This window comes from Haliaeetus albicilla, chromosome 8, assembly GCF_947461875.1.
Source record: "Haliaeetus albicilla chromosome 8, bHalAlb1.1, whole genome shotgun sequence".
NCBI classification, from domain to species: domain Eukaryota; kingdom Metazoa; phylum Chordata; class Aves; order Accipitriformes; family Accipitridae; genus Haliaeetus; species Haliaeetus albicilla.
Genome location: NC_091490.1, coordinates 34,248,792 through 34,275,414, shown reverse-complemented (window position 1 = coordinate 34,275,414; position 26,623 = coordinate 34,248,792). Strand labels below are relative to the sequence as shown.

The window sequence follows — 26,623 nt, the reverse complement described above, 5'->3', positions numbered from 1 at the left end:
GAAGCCTGCCCTTAGTAAGCACACCACGCTCAGCAACCCCAGCCTGAAAACACTAGCACCTTAGTATATTAAGCACATAAGTCTTTGTTGCTTAATAAAGCACACAGAGGAACTGGTTACTAAGACAGGCTATTTATACAGGATGCAGCCAATACACTTGATCGGTAATGTAAAAAAGTGTTGGTTGAGTGGAGATGACTGCAGGCAACTAGGAGCTCTTCAGATCTGTGTATTCACCTGCTACCCCTTGCATGCAGCTCATTCAGTGGCACTACCTGGAGCAGTGTCGCTGACAAAGCCTCTTCTCATGTACAATTGCAGCCAGAGCTAATAGGATTGATAAGGTAGATGGAGACACACTGCAAGAATTTAAAGTTTGGCAGATTTTTTGGTACTAATTTATCAAAACTGCTTGTCAAAACATCTGTGTCACTAAATGACTGTTAGAGGAAAATTGCTCTTAAGAGTGACTACATTAAAAGGGCTTTTATTTTTTCCACAAAAATGCATTATAAACTCACAGACGTAAGAAGAAGAAAATCTACAGCAACTCAGCTTAGGATGAGTGAGATGCAGCTAGCAGTCTGACCATACCATCATCACAGAAGTATGCAATAATCTCAGAAGATTTTAAGGTTTTACTTGGGAGTAGCTAGAGTATGGGATGCAGGAAAGCATGTCAGTTCCTATAAAACATGCAAAAGCAGCTAAAGTCAGACACAAAATGAATAAGCAGGTCTGCTTACAACTTGCCATTGGACTTGGCAGTGTACTTTCTTGCATTTCACTTTCTAGAAAGAGGGATTTGTCTGTGACGAGGGGAGAGGGAGGACAAGAAGAATCAGAGAGCTTTGCAAAATAAACAAATCTGAAGAACTAGAATTCAAACCTCATACAATACAAAGACAAGAAACTATTAAACCAACACATAACTCTGATCCCCTAGGTCTCAAACCTACAGACAGCATCAATAGCAATGTGTGGTGGTAGCTGACAGAAATACATCTGAGCTGACAAAGTGTGTTTGCTCACTACCTGTTCTCACATGCTACTGTCAATAACCTGGCTCCTCTCTGCATCAGTTTTCAGAGAAGTGGTTTTTGAGAAGGATGCTCCTATAGCAACTGCACACATTAAAATGACCAGCATATTCCCCATAAGGAATAAAGAGAGAGACTGCCTGCTCTCTAAAACATAAGCTTCTTTGAGAAATTAGCTATTTCGGTATTTTTTTCACCTCTCTGTACAAAATATTTTTTAACTTCACTTGAACAAGCAGTCCCGTAACTTGTAAAGAGCTCTCTCGCCCACAGAAGACCAGATGTCTAGCTTCAGCTTTTCTCATAGTAAGAACAAAACCATGCAGGGGACAGTTGGTTTCAATGCTAACATGTCAAGAGTTTCATGCATTATCTTGTTGTTTACATAAACAGCTTCCTTTAAACAAGTGAGGTTTTACAGGATTATGAAGTATTTATTTCAGAAGAGTCTAAAGAGTCTCTTGAGTAACTACCACAGAGAAAGTATCACCAGAGAAAGCATAAGGCTAAACGATAATACAAGTTAATCAGTTAAAGCAAGCGATCAAGTAACTCTCTGGTAGAGCAATAGTATAAATAAGGGCACAGAGATAATATTGTTCATGTTTGTTTACTTCTAAAACGCCATTGCTTTGAGTCCTAAATCACATACTGTTAGCATTACAAACCTACAACACTCATTATTTGGAAAAAAAAACCCCAAAGATGTAAAAACCAAATACTTTCCTTTGGGTTTGTTATTTTAAGGAAAAAACAGTCAACATGCCTAGGAAGCGCTCGTTGTGTAAGCATGCAGGCAATTTACATCTCGCGCCAAGTTTCATTATGGGCAGCATTTGTGCAAATGCAAACCAGGGAGCTTTGCCTGAAGAATACCATGGCAAAACTTACCTTCTTGCTACAGGCTCTAAATGTACACATCTACAAGAGTTAAGGTTCCCATTTCAAGTGTCGAGTAAGCTTAGCAGGGACTGAGTCTTCAAGGATATCTGAACCACTGGGTACAGTTCCCCTTTCTGCATGCTCCAACAGCTGCGTTTAGGCCTATCTTTAAGAAGAACGCAGAATTTTGAGAAAACTCCAACACAGTTTCTTTCATACTTCCTAAGCCTGGGCTTGCTTACCCCTCAAGGGAAACAGGAAGGACCAGCTGCTCTGGGGGGCTGCGGGGTAGGTGCTGACATGTCGCAGACAACCCCTAGACCATGAGCATCTCCTGCTGCCCTCCCAGGGATCCTGCCCCGTCGGGTCTCACGGCTGGAGCTTCTCTTTCCGGAGACTCAACAGTCGAAACACAAAGCTTTGCCAAAGACTCCAAATCCAACTGCTCCAGACATAGCTCCTCCTCTGGAAAGCAAAGACTGTTTTTCCTCCTCCAGCCGCTTCCTTTTGACCCTGTCTGGCCCGTTATCAAAGGAAAAGCTTCTCCCACCAAAACCCCAAATCTTTACTTCACTGGGAGCCCTTTCTCCTAATCTCCACACTTTCACTCTTTGGCTGCCTCTAAGAAAGCTGCATCTCTTCAAACCCCTATCTCCCTGTAAAGAAAATACAGGAGACAAGACGTCTCTAGGACACAATTACCCTCTCCTCAGATAATTGCCATGCAATAATTTCTCATGATCAAGGTAACCACAGATAATATTCTTGCACGTACCAGCTGTCAGCCTCCTCTGCACAAGCAGCACAAAGTACAACATCCCAACAGTCCCACGGATACGGACCACAAAAACAACAAAAAACCACCTGGAATGCAAGACTCTGCCATTCACTCGCTGTGATTTCATGAGTGAGAAAATAGCTCTTACAAATATAAATGTCCTCATTCATCCCACTGAATGTTATTTTTTTGGATTCAGACAAAATGGTCTGGGGATTAAAGAAATGAAAATCGACAGTCAATGCTGAAATGAGCAGAACTACCTGCTTAGAGACACCATTCGTTAAGTGTAATTAAAACTAGATAAGCGTAATTTTATTAGCTTCAGATACTATGGTTAATTATTTTGTGTAGTGTTCATAGATATTCAGCTGAATAGTATTAGCCTATTGCCCAAATTAAACATTACAATGCTTGGGATGAACCAGGCATGGCTCACCAGCAAAAGGAAATACTTTGGGGTGCAGTGTGGTGGTGGGGTGTTTAAGTGATACTCAAAGCTGTCAAATGCCAGAAATACTCCCCTGTGCATCCCCACCTCCCTGTAATTTTCAACACACCACGTAACACAGTATTTACTACCACAAAGCCACACTACAGTTTAAAAAAGAAAGACCGATACTGGACTGTAATTTTTTATTTTCATAGTTATAATGCTACAAAAAACTACAGTCATTTTAATAGAATGTAGGGATTAGGTATAAGCAGCTATCTTGAATGTGTTCTGACAATTAAAGGTGAATGAGTTTTAACATTAAGACTACACCTTGCAATGAAACATAGGGGACTGTAGCAGAAGGCATATAAACTGACATTTGCACAGCACTTAAATGATCGCATCAATTACAGAATAAGCTCGATTGTGTCGAAGTTCCTTACTAGAAACCCCACTAAAAATAAGCTACTTAAGAGCAAGAGATTTGGGGGTGGAGAAACATGAGTCAGAAGAAGGACTTCTAAAATGAGAAAGTAGTTTTAAAAACATGAAAATAGAAAAGCTGCTCCAATGAGCAATAAATATTAAATTCCCATCTCAGACAGGAAGAAACAGTTTTGTATTTGGGGAATTGCTGAAAGAAACTGAACGTGGCACTGCCTTGGCTTTAATTTGGGTTATAAATGTGAAAATACAAATCTCTAAAGTTTATATGGAAATATATAAGAAATAGAATTTAATTAATCTAGACTGTAAAGGTATTAAAAAGAACACGGAGTTTGAATAACTTTAGTGAATTATAAAAAACCCAAAATCAATTCCAGAAAAGCAAGGATATAAAATATTCTCTCTCACTCTAGGCACAAAAAACTCTATAAAATGAATTAAAGCATGAAATCAAAATTAAAAGACCAAAGAAACATATCTTTATGCAGGTGAGGAAAGAGAAGGAAATAATTCTGAAGAAGCGTATTTATAAAAATTGTTACGAGAGAGCAACTGTGAAAGCTAAATGCACACTAAATAAAAGAAATCAGTGTTTAGCCTCTCTCCCTGCCCCCAAACCAAAACAGAGATACCCAGGGAAGATACAGATAATTGATTCTACTGAAGAATTATTTTGTCATCAATCTACAATTAAACTTGCACTGCCCTGAGATCCAGATAAGAAGGAACAGTGAAATAAATGGTATCAGAGAACTCTCTCACGAACCCATTCTCAACAGTGTTAAAGGGTGTTTTGGGTTTGTGTGGCAGGCTTAAACCACAACAAGAGGTCACTGGTAATACTCAGAAATAATAAAAAAAGATGCAGCAGCTCACCTACAACCCTTGGATCCAAGGCTTTGTCTGCATAGCTCCTTCCTTATCTTGTTTCTACCAAAATCATGGTAAGTTTGCAATCAATAAGTTTATCAGAATGACACCTTGCCTTCCTCAAGTTGATACATTTACTAGAAATTAAAATGTTCTTAGATTTCTTAAGTTTTAAATAATAACTTAATGCCGAGTATAAATCCTTTACCTTTAGGCTTTGCATATACTAATGTAAATGCTGGTTTGAAATGCCTGGCTCTAGAAGTGGTTACAAGTCAGCACATAGGCACCAAAAGCACTTCATTCACACCCAAACCCAGCCCAGGCTTCTCCTGCGAAGACCCACGCAGCACACCGGGAAAGAGCTCTGCTCTTCCCACCGACCGTCCACTCCGTCTGTCCTCTTCCTCCTAAAACCCGTGCTGTAGTGTGTCACACACGTTGGGGAGCTGCTGCATCTTGTCCGAGCTCTGGGCAGAGCCAAAGGAGGCAGCTTTCCTGAGGTTCAGCATCCTTTCATCACCAAAGAGGATGAGTGAGTCCATCCGTTAGGGAATCCTACAGCCAAGAACTGATGAAGCAGTGTCTGAACATGCTTCCTAGACTGTGAGACCAACTGGAAAATATTTATCCAGATATTTTTTTTTCCCCTTTTTAAATCTCACTTCCCTCTTCATGTTGCCAAAAAAACAACTGATCCTCTTTAGGGAGGTAACCATTTCTTGAAGGAGGGAACTGCTCTTCCCTAGGCTTACAAAGATCAGTAGCAAACTCTACCAATAGCTACACAAACCCACGCAGACGACCCAGCCTCTGCGATTCTGGTGCAGAGATGGAGCAAAACACAAGAGGCCAGGCCAAGCATTGGAAGGAAGATAATCTTTTAAAAAGGTGATAATCTGTAAGTATTTCAGAGGAAAGTGGAAATACTTCTAATGAAGTCAGCTTGTGGAAGTGAAGGGCTTGGCTCCTTGGACAGAAAAGAGGCAGAAAGCATGCTTCCAGGTTCTCTTGGTTGAACTCCAGAGCACACCTCTCCCACTGTGTGTTTAACAACACAGAAAAGGTCCTCTTGGGTTTGGGTCATAGTGGCAAGAATTTCTGTCCAAATGTCCAGATATTTCCTGGAAGACTTTCGATCAAGCTTTTCCAAGTTAAACTGTTTGCATACGTTGGAGAAATCCCATGTCTCACACCATCTCTTGACTAGTAGAGTGCCTGAGCACTATTACCACCAACTTCAGTTGCCTGAGGATTCCCAAATTCTGCCTCTCTGGGAGAGGAAAACAGAATCCATTTTTTTTGATTTTTCCTTGAACAGCAGACAGGACTGTAGGCATGGGAAGATACTTCCCACCCGCCAAAGCACCAAAACTGTCAGCGGACAATTTGGTGACTACCTCCCAGAACTAAACTCGGGTGGTATTTGGAAGGAGAATAGAAGATTGATCACTTCTGAGCGTCTATACTGCAGCTGAAGAACACAACAGACTAGGTATTCTTCTCTTGCCCCTTTTGTCTGCAAGTTACCTCCCTCAGACCTGAGATCTAAACCCCACGAGCTCACATGTTTTGCTGCTGTTTTATCAGGTCTCAGCCTACTGTACTCGGTGGGGCAGGAGGCTCTACGCAGGAGCTCCAGCTAACTCTGGCAAGAGCAGCTCTTCTTTAAAGAAAAATAAGACCAGTGGTAAGCAATTAGTTGTCTTACGGCTATATATATCCCACATAGCAGCATATCTTATCAGGTGAACTAATTCTCTTAAACCTAAGCTGTTGTCTACTTGAAGATCAGAGGCTGAACCTTTGAGAACGCAAAGGCTGAAAAGAAATTCCACGGAGGTGTCCATCCCACCAAAATCTCTGTGGTCCCGCAACAGCAGCCCAAGCAGAACCTGGCTGTTTCAGGTGATTTTGTGGGTGCCTGCATCAACCTTGTTTCCCCAAACACTTTCCCAGCTACGACTTCCTCCCTCGAGAGAGTTTGACTTTTAATCTAGAGTCCCATTGTTTTTCTCTCAGTTCCTGAACTGTGACTCGCTTTGCAAAACCAGTTTTGGCAGGCTCAGACAGAGGTTTGTCTGACCCCAAAGAGCCAAAAGGCTCCGTCATTGTCCCATAACTGACATGAAATATTTACCAAGTGGTGGTGTCTCACAAATAATCCTTTTCCTCTGTTTACTTTTCATGCTACTAAAAGCAAAGCATTCCAATAACCTAGTCGACTGACAATACTTTTGAATTATAAGAGAACCATTTGGTATCAAAGTGCACCACAACAGAGGAAAAAGAGGAACTACAGCATGCTCTGCCCTTCATATACTGCGTGATTTTGATCCAAAACGCTTATATCACATAGAATACCTTCCCAATATAGCTTGCTGACGTATATTGGTGGGCAGAAGAGACCAAACAGAAAAACTGTTCCAAGCAGTCTGCAATAGTAATTCAGTCTCCCAGGAGGTCTTAGCAACAGTAGGAGCCTGCAGTACAAATCTTTGTTTCTAAAGTGAATGACTAGAGAGAAGAGAAAAAACTAAACCAACCAACCCCTTAACAAGAAACCTTAAAAAAAAAAAAGTAATTCTGTTTTGGTTTTTTTGGTTTGTTTGTTGTTGTGGGTTTTTTTATGTATTCGATGGAATTTAACAAGCATCATCAAGCCAAATTCCAATTGAGAAAGGTCTTGGAGAAACACAGATCAGCAACTGTACATAAGTAGGTTTGAACAGATATAGTCCTTCTTAGTTATTTCTTCTTTTTGGCCATTTGTTTTTCTTTTAAAGCAATGCAACTACTTCCAGTAGCAAAATTAAGCCTGTCAGGGACATTCCACTATGACTGAAAGACTGAATACCCCTGCAGACAGAGTATATTCTACTTTCATTACCACTACTACTAAGCTGAGTTTTTTGAATACTGATGACTCGTTCAGCAGTCTCAACTGGATCCAGATGTTATCAGGCTTTTAATACAATAATCTGGAGGACTCTGGAAAGTGCTGAGGTTTTGGTGAGAACGAAGGTTTATTTTTGTTTTTATCACAAATTTAAAATTTATGTTTTTTTTCAAAGCATCATCAGTTACCTGGTTCAGGCTGGGTAGCCCACTAGAAAGTTACAGGAAAGACAAAGAGAACAGAAGGCAAATTTCTCCCCTTTCTAGCCCCCCTTTTTTTTTCCTGCTTTACAAGTGCTATCATCAGCAGGGTAGATTTAAATGAAACCTTGGACTGGCATCTTGCTGACCTCAATCCCAGCTGCCTAAACCTTTGCAACACTGCTGTCCTTGGCATCTACCAGAGAGCAGATATCAGTTTAGCTGGTTGATTACAGAATGGTGAATCTGGTATGAGGAACTAGACGCGTTCCACTGTCTTGAACACTGTTTAAAAGACAACTTTATTTCTCTCTCTCCTAGTACTTCATTTACAGTAGAAGGCTTGGTATCTCAATCAGGGCACTACAACACTGCAGAGGCTACCGTGCTTGCAGGAGTGCATACGCCGCACACACAGGATGCATTTAAGAGAGAAATGCTACTGCTTCCATCAGATGATGCTTGTTCTAAAGGGACCTCCAAGTTTTTAAGCACACACCAAAACATCTCACACCACTTCCTTATCAGGAAAGGCCCCTTTCCACTTGCTTTTTTTAAGTTAACATAGAATATCAGAAGGTTGCCAATGTCTTGTTAATAAAACTAAGTTAAAAAACCATTTGAACAACTATCACATGTCCCAAAGAATGTCTCACTACACTCAACTGTTACACAAAGAGAAGTAGAACAAAACAAAAATGAGTTCATTACCTGTACTCAAATCAATTTGATTATCATCTGTCTTCCCTTCATTTACTGACTCGCTGCCAGGCTCCCCTTTTCGACTCATTATCTTTGAAAAGCCACTTGAGAGAGAGGAGAAAATGCCACGGATGAAATAGCCCTGCTGTTCAGAGTCCACCGAATGCATGGCTTGCAGAAATGGCTTTGCACTCCTGTTTCCAATGTGTGGCACAGGTTCAGACAGAGAGCGGTTGAAGGGAACCCGAAATGGTCTAGTCCTTGCCTGGAAAAGCATCTCTGTTGGGTCTTCGTGGAGATCAGCACTGGTAGCATCCATGCTTGCAGAACTTTTGGCAAGACTTGGATCATTGCATTCCCCTTTCAGGCTGCACGAGCCCTCTCTTTTGCTTATCCTCCAGGGGAGCCGAGGATGTGTCTGCCACCTGTACGCTCCAAGAGGTTTCTCTGGGTCAGAACTCATTTGTTTATTCATCTTCTTGCTTTTCATTTGGTGGTACCAATGATAGTCCTTCAAGGCAGCAGTGCCAGCATCTTGTTCTGACAACGATCTTCTGAAGCTCCTGGGAGAGAGACTATAGTGCTTTCTGAAAGCACTCATTGTATACCCCTTGAATTTCAGCTCTTAACTTACATTCCTTGTGGCTTAATAGTCATGTAGCTGTAGTTCCTCACTCACCATTTTAAAGTCCCAGTCACTTTGTTCACTGCTGCAAACTGCAAGACAGCAGAGGTTCTTCCTGAAGATTTTGAGCATCAATCTCAGAACCAGGTATTTCTACATTTCAGCAAGAATGATGTGCCCTCACCTATAGCAAGCTGACTTCTAATGGCACATGAAGCCTTGCTAAGCTTGCTGCTGCTTCCTGCGTTGTCACATTTCTGCACCAAGCTTTCAGGAAATGACTAAAAGAGCCCAGCCATGAAAACCCACAGTGGTGTTCTGAGCCAATCACACTTCGCTTTTTTCAGTCTACATTAAAGATTTGGTTTAAAAAAAAAAAAAAAAAAGGCGAAAGTACTTCACTCTAGAGTGACAGCACAGTCTCAGAAAAGCGTTAAAAAACTGCAATACTCAACCAAGAGTAATGCATGTTATATTCTTCAGTTAAGTAGTAAAGTTTATAACTATATATATAGTTAAGTATAAAGAAAAATACAACATAAAGACTATTCCTAGAGCTTACATTTACCACAGGTATGTTGTATCACTTAAGAACACCTCAGAGTTGCCTTTTAGAGACAGGTAAATAGGCAGATTCATCAGAAAATAGCGCTGGAAGCCCCAAAGAGGAAGGCAAAGGGGAGGAATGGAGGAAGGAGAAGAAACGCTGCAACTTAATGTAGTGAGAGTGTAAATACACTGAAGGGAAATAAGTAAAGGGGAGGAGAAAAGGGACGGAGAGGGTGGGTGGGACTTCACCAAACACAGACCAAGGCAAAGGGAAGGTTTTGAGGCATGATCCTCTGGCAAACAGAAAAGGACAGCAGGCAGATTTTCCTTTTTCTCCTCCCCCCTCCTTTTTTTAAACAACAGAATAGGGTTTTATTTTTATAAATCTAGTTGTAATAAGCGAGATGGAAAATATAGTCCTATCTGTTTAACCAAGAGGGAAAAAAACCCCAACCCTTGCTTTCTCTACAATTTAAGAAACAGCTGACTATTTTAAAATCTCATAAAGAAAATATCCGCTGGTGAACTCAGATCATGCTTGCCAAGTTTTAGACCAGAACACTTAAATCTCAAGTCTACTCAAATCCCTGAAAATAGGGGGTTTATAATGGAAATGCTGACAGACCCTTGGCAATCAAGTGACAATGAAAACTACTTCTCTGGTTAAATAAAATGATAATCTGGTCTGGCAGACCAATAAAGCTTAACTGACCCACTACGGGATCTCGCCTTTAAGCTAGGCTGCATTCATCAGCCAAAGCACATTCCTGACAGTTGCAAAAACTTCCCTACTTATGTGTATATATGGAAAAGGGTATCACTGCTCCCTAGAATAGGGATGGAGTTACCCAAAGACCTCCATCACATCAAGAAATAATTTCTCTATTCAGTAGCAAGTTACATTTTTCAATTAGAAGAAACAGAAGCTACTATCTAAAATCATCATGTTTAAGAAGTCACACAAATAAGCTCAGAAGCGAGAACAGCTCGGACATTGCAATGCAAGTTCTGCATCAAAAATAATGATGCTGACTCTCATGCTTTGCAGGAAGTCATGCTGCTCAGAGCACGAATCTTAAATGACAAAATGTACCTAAACAAGAACTCTGCTACAATTTCTCAGAGCAATGATCTCTCAAGGAAGCACAAGGAGCAGTGAATATATGCAGAGATACAAGCACTCCCATCATGAAAATGAGACGGAGAATTCACCAGGAAAAAGTTAGCTCTCACCTTCTGTTTCTTAATTGCTGTGGTTGCTGATCACCCTTTGGTACAGCCTATCTGGTCCTACGGACTTGCATGGGTTGAGTTCTTCTAAGTAATTCCTGACTTGACCCTCAACTACTGCTGGTAGTTATTCCTCCTTCTTGGTCCCCTTCACCAAGCACAGACGCCCGGGAGCCCTTGTTTCTGATGGCTGAAGCAAACACAGCATTGAGGACCCCAACTTTAACTGGGTCTGCTGTTACTGGATCATCCACCCCTTTCAGCAATGGGTCCTCGTTTTCCTTGTTGAGCCTTTTACTACTAATGTGGCAGTAGTGCTTTGAACAAATGCTTTGAATTAGCCAGTCTGGTAAAGTAGGCTTTATGGAACTTCAGAAATAAGTATAAATAAATACAGCAGATGACGATGTGGTTCACTCTAATGGCACAAGCCATAATCGGCAGAGAAAACTGAGAATGTGAGGTAGGTTTCTGGTCAGCTCTGCAAGCCTTGCTTGTACAAGTTTCCGCTAGCACATCTAGATCTACTTTTGCTTTGGGAGCACAGAAGGGTAGGAGAGGACAGAAAACGGAGACAGACAGTGCAGTAGCTGAAGTCCTCCTGGGATTTGCTTGCTGCAGATGTCTAGCACGGTTTCTAACTCCTGCTGAAACGCAGTGACCAAGCTGAGCACCCATACAAACCATGTTTTGAAACAGTGTTTTGAAAGCACTTATCTGCCGTATCAGAGGACTCTGTACGACCAACAGGAATGACTCAGTTCAGATAACATGACACCATCTGCATCAACGTTATTCTGAATCAGGGATTTAGTACAACAGCACTTTGGACAGAACGAAACTTTAGGCAAGACACTGGTCTTTGCATGAGCACAGAGATGATCACCAGGACTACTCTCATCCTAGTTCTCTTTTTCACCACCATCCTGCGGACACCTGATTGTATGGAAAGATCATTTCACCTCCTTCCCAATACAGCTTGCCTTACATCACTCACTGACTTCCACAGACCATGCCTTTCAGCAGGGTGTGAGAGACTGAAAGAGTTAATGTCTCAAACATTGTGGCGGGGCAAGTTCTGCTTAAAGACAAACCCTGCACAGCAAGGAACCAAGGTGAAAAGCCCATCAGCTCAGACACCAGCAACAGGAGGGGGAGGGTGTGCTGGAGGGTGCGCAGCTCCCTGTTCTGATAAGCTGTTCTGATACAAAGATCGAACAACGGCCACGTCTGCAGGGAAGGAGAAGTTACTCCCCAAACGACACCCAAGCCCAAAGGCTCACAAACTGCCCACCCGAAGGAGGGACAAGGATGATAAAAGGACACAAACTGAAGCCCCGGGCACGCAAACCCACCGGGACTGGACCCCTCAGCTGACTGAACCAACACTGGACCCAGGATCGGTGAAATCTTTCCCTCTTCCTTTCTCTCTCTCTGTCTTCTTCTCTCTTTCCTTTTCCACAGTCCCTACACCTCATCCATTTCAAGATATAAACCGCTGACCAAGTCTGAGACTAAGAGCAGATCCAGCCGCCCCTGGGCCCTTCTCTGAGGAGGAGTCTAGAAATCAAGGGGGTCTGCTCTGAACCTCGTGACCCAACGGGAGGGATCTCCTTATTCCCTGAATTGATGTCTGTGGTTACACGGTTTACAGAAGTAGTCTTATGCCAATTCCTGTTGTGAGAAACCCTGCCACCCACTACCACGCCTCCCCAGTTCAGTTTGCTTTGGTCATGAATAAAATCTTTAACTGATCGTTTGGTGTCGTTTCACCTTAATTTAGCCCGAGGGAATTTCGAGTTAAACACGACTCCCTGGTCTGTCCAGTCTGGGTTGTGACACAGGGGAACGCACAGAAAGATTAACCATGTCTCAAGTTACAGCATGAAGCAACGTGCAAAACCAGTTATGGGTTAACTTCTATTTAATATTTTTATTGGTGTAGCCAGGGGTTGGACCACAGTTCTGTACAGAACTAACAATACAGAAAAAGACAGACTTCAATAAGCACTCAACATGAAGCCCAGAACATCAAAGTCACAGCTGAGTTTAAGTTTGAATAATGTTAAGAAGGGTCTTTACTTTTGACTTCTGATTTCACTTTTGATTTCATGTTACCACTGCTCAGACAAATGCGTTTCGTGATCAAAGAAAACAGTTATCCAGCTGCCTTCACTTAGCTGAGATTTCACAGTGTACTCTACAGAGGGTAAAATGGTCTTTCTCAAAGTGCTTCTAAAAAGGCATAAAAGGCTTACAGGTTTATTGACATAAAAACACTGATACACAAGTTTGCTTAGTCTACAAATAAGACAATTCTTTTTAATTGCTAGCTCAAAAATTTTAGCCTGGGCTCTGAGTCAAACTGGACTCTCTTCCTTATACACATTATCAGTAGCAAAGATGATGCCCAGACAAACGCTTTGTCTATACTAATCCAATGTCACTGAGTTAAAATTGGTCTCACTTGGCTCCAGCAGTTCTTGTGTACATATAACATGCAAGAAAGTAATTCACGTAGCAGAACTTTCTCCTTGATCTGTAGTCCAGCTACTCATGCAAAAACTCAAGTCCTTTCAGAGCTGCAGTTTATCTCGGGAAGCATTGACACGGTCTCACTATCACAAAGAAATCAGCTTACAGCAGTGACTGCTAACATATTGGTTATGCGAGATCCCTAACCGTACAGAGCCACCCACTCAGCTGTCAGCAGGTAAAATAATTTCAGTGGAAGAAAGGAGCTTGTCAATTAACTTGAGAAAATCTGGAATATTTTCACTTATATCTCCTGTTTTTAATACCTACTGCATAAAAACGTGATCCTCAGCTAGCAAATTTTCATCAGAAGAAGTTTTTTTTGGTAATGTTTGCAGTTCATTGTGCCAAATCATTCATTTAGCTTTTTCAGAAAATTACTATTTTCTTCCTAACAATCCAGTCATTTAATCATCCAATTTGACATGTTTAACAGCATATATTTCACTATTCCTAGATATTTAAGTAATTTATGCACAAAATGCAGATTTGCTATGTTGGAATATAACTATTTCAGCTTTAGGATTATATTGGGAAAACAATCTTTCTGAACTTTATAACAACATTTCACAGAAAATGTACACAAGCAGCATTACATTTTCATCAAGCATATGAAGATAATTCTTTGGCAATGGCCTCCTGCATGGGCAGTCCACTCTCCACCACTGAGCTTTCCAAAAAAACTACTCAGCTCTGCTGCATGAAGCTTCAGAAATTCCTCTCAGTATCTGTTGTTTAATAAATACTACCACCCAATTAAAAAAAAAAAAAAAAGCAACAGCACAAAAAACCAAATGCATCATTGCCAAGCAGCTGGAGGGAGAACCTGTCTCTGATGATAAAAATTAATGTTTAATGCTCACTCACTCTCTGAAAGCTCTCTAGTGCTTGAGTAAAGGCACAACGTGTAAAATTTTAGTTCATCTTTAGCATAGCTTACATTAAGAAGATGAATTAAAACCTCCCATGACTGAACTATGCCCTTTTAAATTAGTTTTGGACCAAGCACACACTTACCAGTTTCCCATTTTTAAAACATCTGCCAAGACATGTGGTGGGGGGGCGGGGAGTAAAGAGTTAAAAACACCAACCAACCAACCAACAACAAAAAACCGAAACCAAAACCAAACCAACCAAACAAAAAACCCCCAAAACCCAAACCAAACTCCACACAACCACCAAAACCCACAACAAACCCTGAACATTTATTCACCACACTTGGGTTTTCAGCCAAGTCCTCTCTTCTAAATCATAAAGACAGCAGGTTAAGAAAATGCCACTTCTGAGAAGATCTCAGATTGAGTCCCCAGCTACCAGCCTTCAAATGAGTTCTTTAACATGTAGAAAAGTAAAACAAATTGCACCCTGCACCCTCCCCAGACAAACCAGAAGGGATGCAGTCAGGCAGGGATCCTCAGTTTTGCAGTCTAGCTCCCCTTAGCAATTTTTCCCTTCAAGACTAATCCAATGCTCACTGCACTGGAACAGTTCGTGGAGGAGTAATCAATACGTAAAGCAGAAACCATCACAAAAAAAATCTTCCAATTGACCCAACTTGACATGTAGCTAAATAGCATTGAAGATCTTCCTTCCCTTTAAATTAGAGACTTTTCAAAGTATTAAGTTTTGTTTATGCAAGGCTAAGTAATTAATGACCTAACATCCCCTTCCCATCTCCTATCACCGAGATGCATCTGTTTCCCCCTGCAACATTTCCTGCAGGTGGATATCACTTCTCCTCGGCTCAGTGCAGACCAGTGCACCTGACTTACTTGACCGATTAATATTTAGTGCATGAAGTTATGCAGAGGACAAATGAAATAGCACCTTAAAAATTGTTGCATTTGGGATTAGAGTGACTGGAAGAGCAAGGCTTGCTGGAGTTTGGAATCAGCATGGCAGGAACACAGATAACTTATCGAGCTGAAATTACGAGTTCCTGAGAGCAAAGCTGCCACGCATTTATCTCACAAGCTTTGAGCTGGCAATGCCTATCAGTGACCACACAGAAAGCTCACCTGTCCCAGATAAATCAACGAGGTATGTTGTTTTCACTATCACTATGCTGAGAATGAAGTGCATCTAAGAACAAGCTAAACGGTGATACCAGCACATTTAAATGCCAGAGAGCACCTGAGTTTCCTGATCTGAAATTTCCATGCCGAGGCGTGCTGTAACTGTTGCACCGTCACTGCCTTGCGTGTCCAAGCCTTCTACCTTTCAGTGCAGCCAAAGCTGCAGTGATGCAGACTGACTCAGCTCTGCGTTTGCCATGGTCTATTTTCTGAAGGCAGGTACTGAAAAACTCTTCAAGATTTCTGCCCTCTAATTCTGTGGCAAAACTTCTCCTACAATTTCTCTGCTGATACAAACTCCCCACTTGAAAGTCCTCTGGCTTCATTTTTCCATGCTGTTCCTGTGATCTGCATGAGAAACTGCTACAGCCCTGTCAACGGAGCAGAGCAGAGATAATATAAATTTATGAGATGCTGGGTTTTGGATGGACGCCAGGAAAAGTTAGCAAGACAATCCCATTTCAATACATGGCAAATAAACCTGTAGAACAGTGATGCCAGATTTTAATTTCACTAGCAATCTTTTGTTGTTGTTGTTGATGACAAAACACAGCTCATGCCAAGTTTCAAGGGCCATAAAAACGTACATTTAGAAGCTAGCCAAGTGCACGCAGTGGCTAAGCGAGCCCACACACAGCTGCGAGACACACCACCCTGAGCCAGCCGAGTGTTTTAGCAACATGCACTGCTGCAAATAAACAAATGTATAACCTGAAGGTAAACACTCTGGCAACTACTACATAGCATGGAAAGTCGTAACAGTAAAAAGACCCAGTTGTAGTGAGTGGTGGCACTTGCCTCAGAAATTTGTAGAGATTTACAGGTTTCCGTAAGGCAGGCAAGCTCTCAGCCCTGACCTGCAACACAGCTGCTCCCGCAGGTCTGGCTCCTCCGTGCGCTTACCACTGTGCTGAGCTATGAAGCCACCGACACGTACAGGGGGCTCAAGCTGGAAGGAAAACCTCTGGAGCCACAGATCACCAACTTCAGCCCCTGAAGGAAGACAAGCGCACCGACCTACTTCACTGACAACTTTTGCAAGACCGTCCTTCAACTCTATAAATAAAAAAGTGCTTCTCCCCACTCTGACAACCATTTCTTCATGATTAAAGGTTGGGCTTGGTACCATCTAAAATATGACGTTGTTTTTCAGCAGGGAAAATTACTTTTCCATCACCCCACTCCTTTTCCAATTGAAGTGGTTTGGATTTTGGGGGGGGTGGGGAGGAAGCAGGGGCCGGGGGATACAAGACAGGTTATTCCTGCAATCTTAAAGCAGGGGTTTACCAGCAGAACACAGTTTTATTGCTAGATGTGAACCCTGTGTGCATCAAACCAACTGCAGCTTAAACATTACTAAGAAAGGAAAAATAGTCATAGTTATAAAGGTATGCTAATGGACAAACATCTAAAAAATGGTCTTGGTAACTATGCCCAAATAGCAGGTGCATATATTCAAACTTTCCAGCCTTCATTTTTATGTGACTGTAAAGGAGCACATCTTCAGTGCAGACTGTTGCAAAAATAAGACCTACCAACTCTAGTCTCCACCAAGGATGTTAGGAATTGGGCTTATAATTTCATCCTGTACATTTTTTTAAAAATGAATTGCTCTAACTGTGGTGGCCTTATTTTGTCCTGCTCTTCCCTATGACAGAGTGAATAAACTATCTTTATTTCAAACAGCTCCTTACCCCAATACTAGCTTTGTAAATATATTTTAAAATGTAGCTTCTCAAACACTGGAAATCCCACTGCAAAGCCAACTAGCAGCAAAAGGTAACCACCAACTAATTGACAATACTCTCCAAAATCATTGTGTATCAGTGTATTCTTACAGTATAAATAAGGAAAAAACTTCAGCAACATCCATAATTATAATTCTTGCATTTACCATATAAACACCACAAGTAATAGAACTACTCTGTCTGTTGTCACATCTCTTATCCTGCATTCATGTTAAGTAGCAAGACTTTGTGGTAGCTTGGGTGGAATGATGGGTAGCAACAAGACATCAGCAGAGAGGTTTTCCCAATGCCCTGTGCCCAACACTTCCCCATTCTGGAGTCTGGTTTACTGCTAGAAAATGCCAGCAGGGAGACTTGGGGGTTTCCATGGCCAAACTAGCAAGACTTTTATAAAGTCCAGTCCGTAATAAGAAAGTGAACAATTAGCTCACACAAACCAAAACATACTTCTGAAGTATTTAACACCCAAGATGTTTAACATGCATGGAATCTGTGCGTGAACTGAAGGAACACGATCAAACAAACTTGATTTCTTTAAATCACCAAAGACACACTTGAGTTGCTGGTTAGTTCTACATCCAGTTTGGAAAGGAGTTCATGACAGCTTTGATATCCAGCGGTGTTTCTGCCTGCTAGACCGGACTACAAACAGCCATGGTTTGAGAACCTGCATACACAACAGCGTTAAAGCGTTAGCTATGGAGATGGGCGCTGGAAGCTGGGCATACAACCAACCAGGAGGAAGAATTTACAAATCCAGAGCTATTATAGGCTCTGAATTTAGGCAGGGAAATTCCTTGAGCTGTACGAGAACTAGCCCAACACCCACCTTACAGCCCCTCCAGAATGTTGTATTAATATTAGCAAATTAAAGTGCAATGATTGACAATAAATCAGTGATGTGTAGGAGTTTAATATTAAACCTTCATCTAAATGGAGAAATGGATCACGGGGAGAAAATATGAAACATGCCAGTATCTCAAAATGCCCAAAGTTTGGAATTAAAACATTTATCACCAGCTTGAAAAGAGGGTCTATGTAAAATTCTGGTTACTGTAGCACTAACTGCTTACGCACCACATGGAGAAAAGTAGTAAAAGAAACAACCAAAAGTGAAGGAAAAAGAGATGAGGGGGGAGAAAAAAGAGCAGTTATTAAATTTAAATGACCTTCCAACCAAAAGAGTTCTTTCTCCACAGGTTGTCTGTCAGAAACAATCTTGAATCAGTGCAAAAGCCAGACGTCAGGGACAGTGATGAAGCACTGAAGGGAAGACATACCTTCTGCCAGCCCGAGCCAGCTACAAGCCTGGCGCCAGGGCTGGAGGAGATTTCACAACTGACAACAGCGGCGTGCAGCGCCAAAAGATGAAGCAAGGTGACCTGCGGGCACTGAAACAGCCCAAGACTAGAGGAAAGAAAGGAGCACAACCTCTTTGACTAAATCTAAGTCTGTGTTTGTAACTGTGATTAAAGATGTCCAGTACAGGACACTGCTTGCGATAACACCATGTGATCTCCGAGAGATGAACCTGTACATCCTAACACCGAGCCTGAACTGAGAATTTAGATGAAACCCTTAAAAGTTAGTATTAAAATATGTTTGATGGTAACACATACAAAAGAGGCTCTCCTAAAAAAAGAAAGATACAGAATAATTTCAACCTTTGAAGACAGAGGAAGGAGGGAACAGAATTTCTCTTTCAGAGACTATTTAGGGAACAAGTTTGTGACACATGCACACACCTTCTCACTACAGAACAAAAAAGAAAGAACTGGACATGAAAAAGGATTTACAGAAAGCACGAGTCATAACATCCCAGGCAGAGTCCCCAGCCATTAAAACTGTCCTTCTGAGGACCGCTCTCTGTGTGGCAGCTGGGCAGGGAGACCAAAGCCCAGTCCTCAAACTGCACTCAACAGTGAGCCATGCCAACGACACAAGCACTTCATTTCTTTTGTGTCTTTTCATTCATTATTACTGTACCAGAGACTACGTCTCTCTCAAATTCCAAAATTACTTTGGTTTTGTTTCATTAGGTGTGAATGCTGGATTACCAGATGACAAAACTGCCTATTTCTGAGGTCAATCCTTTCCAAATTAAGTGTGCAAAGTCCCATTTGTAAGTCTGCACAAGCAGCACTTCCAGAGGACAGCCACTGTTCACCAAGCTCTTTAAAAGCATATTCCCAATTATTTCCATTGCAAAAGTGGAAATTTTAACCAAATGGTTTAACAGGACTAGGGAAAAAAAAAAAAAACCCAAACAAACCCCACACTGCATTCTCTTGCTTAGAGCAAAATCCACTCCAGGTGGTATTTCTTAAATGCTTTTTATTTAAACCCTCAGACAGCACAAGCCTCTTTAGGGTGCTACCATCACAGCAATCACACCAACAAAGAAACTAGCTTTCAGAAAGAAACCACTAATTGTCCACAAAACAAATTACTGCCAGCCCTGTTAAATGACCTGCCAATACCCAGCTGCGACCAAGGTCATAGGAGGCAGCGGTTTCAGTAAAGATACTTTTGTCCCCACCCTCTCTTGATGTGCAACTATTGTCAAAAAAGTTACTTGATTAAAACATTCTTCCTCAAGGCCTTCGTGTTTCCTCACTTCGTCAACGAAAGGGAAAATGAGCTGTTATTTGCTATTTTTACCTTGACCACCCTAGCACTATTAGTAAACTCTGCTCCATCCTCACTGAGCGGTGCAGAACTGCTGTGAACAATAAGGTCCGACTTTGAAATTGTATCCTGAAGTTTCGAACCAACCTGCCAACAAGCCAGAAGTATTTGCTCTAAATATAAAACACAAAGCCACGTTGGCTTTTATAAATACATAAGCAACCACTGAAGCTAGACTAAATTAATGAACATGTGTATTCCAATTCCAATAGACAGGACAGCACTCGTATGGCTTCACTTAGTGACTTACTATAATCTATGCCTTATAAAAACGTTTTTACACGTGTGAAACACTCATATACCAGTGAGACATGAAATCAGGATGTAATCAAACCTCCACAGTTTTATGTACAAATCCCTCAGGACTTCAAGCTGCAAAACCGAATGTGAATAATTGCATCTATTTTCTAATAAAGACCATGTGCCTCAGGAGTCAAGCATGCAAGTTTTCAAGTGGTCTGCATAATATTTTTGAAGGTATTTCTACTTCAAATAAGCAATTCAGTTAAGCAGAGATAAACATACACACACATCAGTGACCTTGTTTAAACAATGCACCAATTATTGTGATAAATCTGGCTGCCAAATCTAAATATAGACTTTTAGGAAAAAACAATGGAGTTTGAGTAGGAGACAGACTTCTCATATTTACTGTTTACCTAATTATCCAATGAATGTGCAATTTGGCCTCTCCCCCCTTTTCAGCCTGCATGACCACTTTCCCACTTGGAGCCAAGAGAGCTCTGGCTGTTACTGGAAACGCAGCGTGATCCGGCACATTTGATGCTACGAGTGCACTTGGTCCAATTTCAAAGCTTGCATCACGGTTTGGGTATGTGTGTACTCTGCTTCCCCCAGCCAGCCCCATGCCTGACACAAGGCAGATAGGCACCGCAGGACTGAGTCACAGCTACAGAAACAGGGATTTTTGTGTGTGTGTGTGTGTATATATATATATTTTTTTTATTTTTTTTTTAAATGAAGGCATGGGGGGGGAATCATCCCATTCAAAACCCACTCTAAGTTTCCAACTTCGGGTGCCTGAGCAGAAAATGAGGGGAGGAGGGGGAACAAGCTAAAAAGGAGGAGAAGAAAGTTCTTTTATTCAGGGTTAAATTTTTAGACTATTACCAGTTTTGTTTTGTCATTGTGCTACAGAAACTAGACGTGTGTGAATTAATGCAGCATTATCCTTTCTAATTTTTGCTAAATCCATGCTGAAGTATTAACCTAATCTTCTTACATGGGATATGGCAGGGCATTTGCTCCCCCCGGCCTGCTGTGGCTGATGTTTTTCCACCACAGATATTCCTGACTGCAGCACACATCCAGCCATACATTCCCTCTTTCCCCAAACCACGTAGGAACAAGTAGAATTCAACCCTTTTGTGTTGGGAAACAAAATCTACATACTGAGGACACTGAACCTGAAATCTTGATTTGTTCTGAAGCATACCAAGGTAATGCAATTTATAACCATAACGTATGGGAAGGAACACCACTGAAATGCTTTTCCTTCTTGCTAAAAATACTCATGACAAAGTGCTTTGCTGTTCTTGATCTATTGATATTTATAAAAGTAAAGCTCAATTTTGCTGGCAGGCTGAGGCTAGCGGAGAGAAATCTGTGCCCGCTATTCCCCCCTCTGTTTTAGTTCATAACAGTTATGAAGCACATTTATTCTTACTGTTTCAAAACAAGTTAAAACTAACTTGTAATTTCTTTAACAAGTTTCTCTCTCCAGCTATCATTGCTAGGGTTATTGTCAAACTATTTTTTTATTTCCTTTCTCCATGCTTGCACAGCACAGGCCAAACCCATTTGTGACTTCCCTCCCTAGATGCAAGTTGCCATGCATAGATCAATTATACAGAAATACAATGACTTACAGTAAAGAAATCATCTGGGAAAAAAACAAACATATGGAGCTCAACTTATTTATAAATATCTTCAAAAAGGAGCCTGGAAACATTCCACCCTGGGCTGGCGATGCACGAGGCAGAAGTGGTGGGGAGTGGCAAGGGAAGAGACAGACAGAACAAGGATTTTTTTTTTTTTTTTTGCCTTAAAGTTTTGTTTTCTTCTTTCCAAAAAAACAAGAAAGGCCAGGAAATCCTCCCAATTTGGCATTCCCAACACCACCACACGAGATGAATACAAGGCCTTCGTTTCCTGTTCCCTTCTCACTTCACAGCAAGCGAGGATGGAACAGGACAATGCCGACGTCAGATCTCACAGGAATGCTACAACAGAAAAAAAAGCCCTGTAGGTCAACTCTGCGCAAGCTTGGGGCTATACTATTTGTTTGGGTAATATGCAATTTCTTATCCCATACCAGTGCCTCCATTTTTTTCACTATGAAAACCCAGATCAGGTCTTAGGGTCAGTAAAGCTCCTCCTACACTTCTCATCTCTAAAACAAAGACTAACTGGCCTGGCCTCCTGCAAAAACCAACGAGTCTCTCTTCTTACCATCACCAGCCAGAAGAATTTTGGGGTAGAGACGGTTAAAAGGGAAGGAATGATGAAAGGAAAAGACCCCAAAGCTCAGAACAACTCTCTCCCCACTTGCAACCCCACTGTAGGAGGGGGTGAGGGAGACAGGGACCCAGTTAGCTCCTGCTCCCACCAGACGTGGAAAAGTACGAAAGGTGGCGGAGCACACTTAAAAGTCTCCTTTCCAAACCATACCTTGGGCTCCTGCTTAGGAGCGGCTGTGCCCTCCTGTATCCTAATGGCAGAGCGAGGCACCAATAGTTTCACGCTAAAAGGTGGCACAGGATTGACACACAATTTTGAGGCTCAGAGAGAAGTCGCATGGTTTTACCATCACACTGTTGGCATGATTGCCAGCAACAGAGGCCAAAAATCACCTCCCTGTGTAAATATACACATAGCGACAGGAGGACAGCTGAAACAAAACCAAAATAACCAAGTTTCACCTCTCTGAAATGCTGTCAAGCTATCAAGTCCTTCTTTTATCTTGTTGACTGTCTAAAAAACTGACAGAAGAAAACCAAGTATTACTCTGGAATAAGCTAGAACACAAGAAATAAAAAAACAGGGATAAATCAGAGTTTATCTTCTTAAAATATAAACCCCTCAAGGAATATAATTAGCTGCAATTAAATATAACAAGACAATCCTCAAGATAATCCTTAACAAATCACCTTAAAAGTTTAAGAAGTTGTGGTTTGGTTTGGGGGATTTTTTAATGCATGTATCAGTGTTTTAAACTGACCTGTCAAACCTACTTCTGAACTTCCCACAACTGAGGAATATGGGAGCCAGAATAGAAAGTGTGCAAGACAGGTTAGTTTCTAGGACCACTGAGGTAACTTTTTCAATAAAGAGGTTTAGAATATTTAATTCTTAAACTTGCAAGAAGTCTCAGGTCTCACCTTGTATCATTCATAACTTCACTGAACTTCTGCAGAGCGCAATATATTCATCTACCAGACACACCGACATCACCATGGGAAGCTGAGTATCCTGCCATCCAACTTTTTGACTTGGGCTCTCACAGATCAACAAGAAATTCTTGATACCAAAGTGTTGGAAAGAGCTCATAATGCTATAGATATTTACTTTCCTACAGTAAACACACCATCGCTCTTACACTTAAGACAGGTTTAATTGTTGATATTTAAAATAAACCTTATACACTCTTTAGATACAAAATATTTTAACAAGCTTTCTTTTGAGTTTCCTTGCCTTTCCTTTCTGGGTCACTGAAGTTGACATATGGGCTCTATTTCTCACGCACAGAAGGCATAAGCTCTTTTTTTGTATTTTCTTACTTGCTTTGTTCCATACACAGAAAGATGTTCCCCAACCAGCTGAGAAGTACAATGCTCTGTTCCCAGAGCAGATACCATGATTCACTGTATACTCATAAGACGGGGTAAGGGACCTCCCACACTTTCCCCCCAAATCCTAACCATTTTGCAAACTTCCAGTGTGCCTAAATTAAATGTTTCTTTTGTCAAGCAAACAAAAATTCACATTTCCTGGCAATCCGCTAAACCACATTCAAATCTTAGAACATACACCCAATTTAGCATGTCTTAGTGGTTTAGGTGGAAATTCAGGTACACAGAGACCAAGTTTGCAAAGCTGCAATGGTCATCTTGACAGAAGGAGGATGGTTATGACCATCAAGTCCAGAGAGAATCAACTTGATATTTACTTGTGTATCCTGGATCACAGAAGTACAAGCAAACACAAGCAAATCCAAATCTCATTGCTCACACCAGGCTGCTGTTGTACCCTGCAGAAGTTCTGGCTATGAGGTGACCTTGTGGGAGCATTTCGTTGTCCTGAGCTGTTTAAAACCTTTCACTTTGGTGACTGTGGGTTTACAACTCCACATTTTAAGGCAGCACATCCAAGGAACCTGTAGCAAAGGTGGGAGAAGACAGACAAATACCTCTTAAACTGACTTTGTTACTGAAATCAGTCTACAGTGGAATTTCAAGTCTACAAAAAGTTTTCCAGAAATAGTGCAAGATTTATACAGAGATGATTGCACATCAGCTCCTTATTCAGAATCTTTTTGTCACATTCACTGGCAAAAAAGTTGGTTTTATTCCTGTCCTTCATTCTTCTACCCTACTGGTTTTTTTTAGTTACTTGTTCCACTCACTGTCCTCTCTGCTCTTCCCATGTAACAATTATCAAACACAACCAACAGATGGCTTAAATCACACAAGCTTTCCTGTTGCATTCACTGTATTTTTCACAGCTGAATAGTCCATATCCATTCCATTCCAATCTATAGGGATTTTAACAGATTGCATGTCACTGAAGTTAACAGGAGAGTTCACCCACCTGTACCTCTGCTTTCAGTTCATTTTTGAAAGTCCTTCTCATAATCACAACTCTAGACTCTCAAATGAATTACAGTTCAATAGATTTAACAATGCAAAAAATATCTATTCCAACACTAATTTAAATTTTCTCTTTTTATTGCTTTTTAAAGTTGGCAATGAGACAAATATTAAAATGAGAGCTTCAGCTCCTTTACCATTAAGATCTCTAAATTTTGTACTAGACAGTTAAGGGAATTTCTGAATGAATGAGAAGGTGGCAATTTCTGGGTAATCCCACCAAAGCTGGGGGGGGGGTGTGTGTGTGTCACTGTTCTCACATTCTTTTTCTATTATTAAATGCAATATAATTAAATGCAAGGATTCCTGGTAAAACAACTGAAGCCAATAACCACAAACTATGCTACTGGGAAAATTAAGCAGAATGAAAACCCAATGCAGCAATACAAAAGAGATTAGTGACATACAACACAATTTCTCACTAAAGAAAAAGAAGGAATAAATGTGTATTTAAAGCTCAGAAATTTAGAGCCAGGAGTAAGAGGGGAAACATGACATAGAGAGGGAAAGGGAAGGGGAAGGGATGAGAAGGAAGAAACATGTATTTATTATCTTAAACTCTTAACTTGAGGGATTCCAGAAGGACTAAAGAAGAAGCAAAGAAATTCCACTGCAGCTTCTTCTGACGTACATAGGTCTAATGCTGCCATTACCTGGCCATAAAAATTTGACGATTGATGTAGAGCTCTTGAAATCTGACAGCTAGAAAGCTGTAATTTAGCAAGGGTAGTTATTTTTGAACACTTACTCAGGAAAAAGTTGAATTTAGCTCAGAGAAGAACTAGTTGCTGCCTGTGATTGTCCCAGAAAGTAACAGGCAAAGTTGAAAGATTAATACAGGGACTTTTAAAGCTTTAAAATCTACAGACACAGGCAGGAAATTCATGTTTGTACTTTTTCTGACTAGCCTAATTATCACTTTCAGTCCTAGAGCAACTTTCAGTATTAAATGAACTCAAAGTTTAAATTCACTCTTCCTTCTACCTAAACTATCATCTAATTTGTTATCTCCTCTCAGGCCCTACTAAGACTGGAAATCTCATTTTCAAAACTAATTCTCTCCCTTACTGTTATCTGATAACAACTCTCAGGATTGCAAATTTAATCATGATAATAGCAGAAGATACTGACAAGTGAACCCAAATGCTTTAAGTGTTTACACCATCAGCAATAATTGGTGTTTATTTACATAGTGGTAGTAGTGGAGAGCTGATTAGCAGGAGGCAAAATAGCTTCACGTCACAGATGATATTATGACCACCCTCTGCGAACCTTAGGTGGATAAACACAGGGATATCAAAAAACTGATTGTGTTCAGCAATTAAAATAATTTAACACAGATAACGAAACATTTAAAAAAACCCTCCCCTGTTCAGAATTACAGTGGCTTTCCCCTGGTATGGCTTAATTCAGTTTGGAATTAATGCTTTGGAAAAATTCCATTGATCACTAAAAAAGCCTGTCTCAAAACAGTCAGGTATCTACAGTGCGTGATGGAGAATGCAGAGATCTCCAGAACTCAGAAAAACGCTTGACAGAGTGCTCCGTCTACTGCAACTCTCAAAGCAAAAACACAGAGAGGATACTAAAGAGTATCACTAGTCCAGTTTTTAAAGCTGGAAAGACTACAACGTGGAACTCTTAATTATCTTGTGCAGAATCTAAGCCTGAATCTATTGCAGAGCTAGAAAGGAAAGCCTGGTCTGCAGAACTGTCAGAGAGTACGACTTGCACTCCAGGAATAAAGGAATACCCTATTTTGTCATGTCAGGAAGGGACTGCAAATTTACTTCCACAAAGAAAAGCGACTATGGAACAGTACAAGTAGCCTTATTGCAGTCCCTTGGTTATTTGCAGTGAAGAGGAGATACCAAGATACAAAGAACAGGAAAAAGTTTACTTTTAATATAAGGTATCTTCAGAGACAATATTAAGTGATTTATTACAAATGACAACTTTGCTTTTTAGAGGCTAAAGTGTTTTCATTATTTAAAAAAATTAGAAAGAAAAGATGTATTAAATTCCCAGTA

At 40.9% G+C, this 26,623-nt stretch overlaps 1 protein-coding gene across 9 annotated transcripts in view; it reads right to left on the bottom strand.

The window, feature by feature from the left end:
- Nucleotides 1-26,623, bottom strand: part of RASAL2 (RAS protein activator like 2) — a 202,963-nt gene that overhangs the window by 130,782 nt on the left and 45,558 nt on the right. For 3 of the 9 annotated variants that reach the window (XM_069789661.1, XM_069789662.1, XM_069789663.1), the window contains exon 1: nucleotides 8,264-8,870. The exons of 4 other annotated variants lie outside the window; for them this stretch is intronic. In XM_069789661.1, coding sequence (XP_069645762.1) covers nucleotides 8,264-8,855 — 592 coding nt within the window. In that variant the 5' untranslated portion in view covers nucleotides 8,856-8,870. Of the gene's footprint in view, nucleotides 1-8,263; nucleotides 8,873-23,893; nucleotides 24,101-26,623 lie in introns of those variants that run through there. 2 more of the 9 variants (XM_069789668.1, XM_069789660.1) reach the window with 2 other exon arrangements.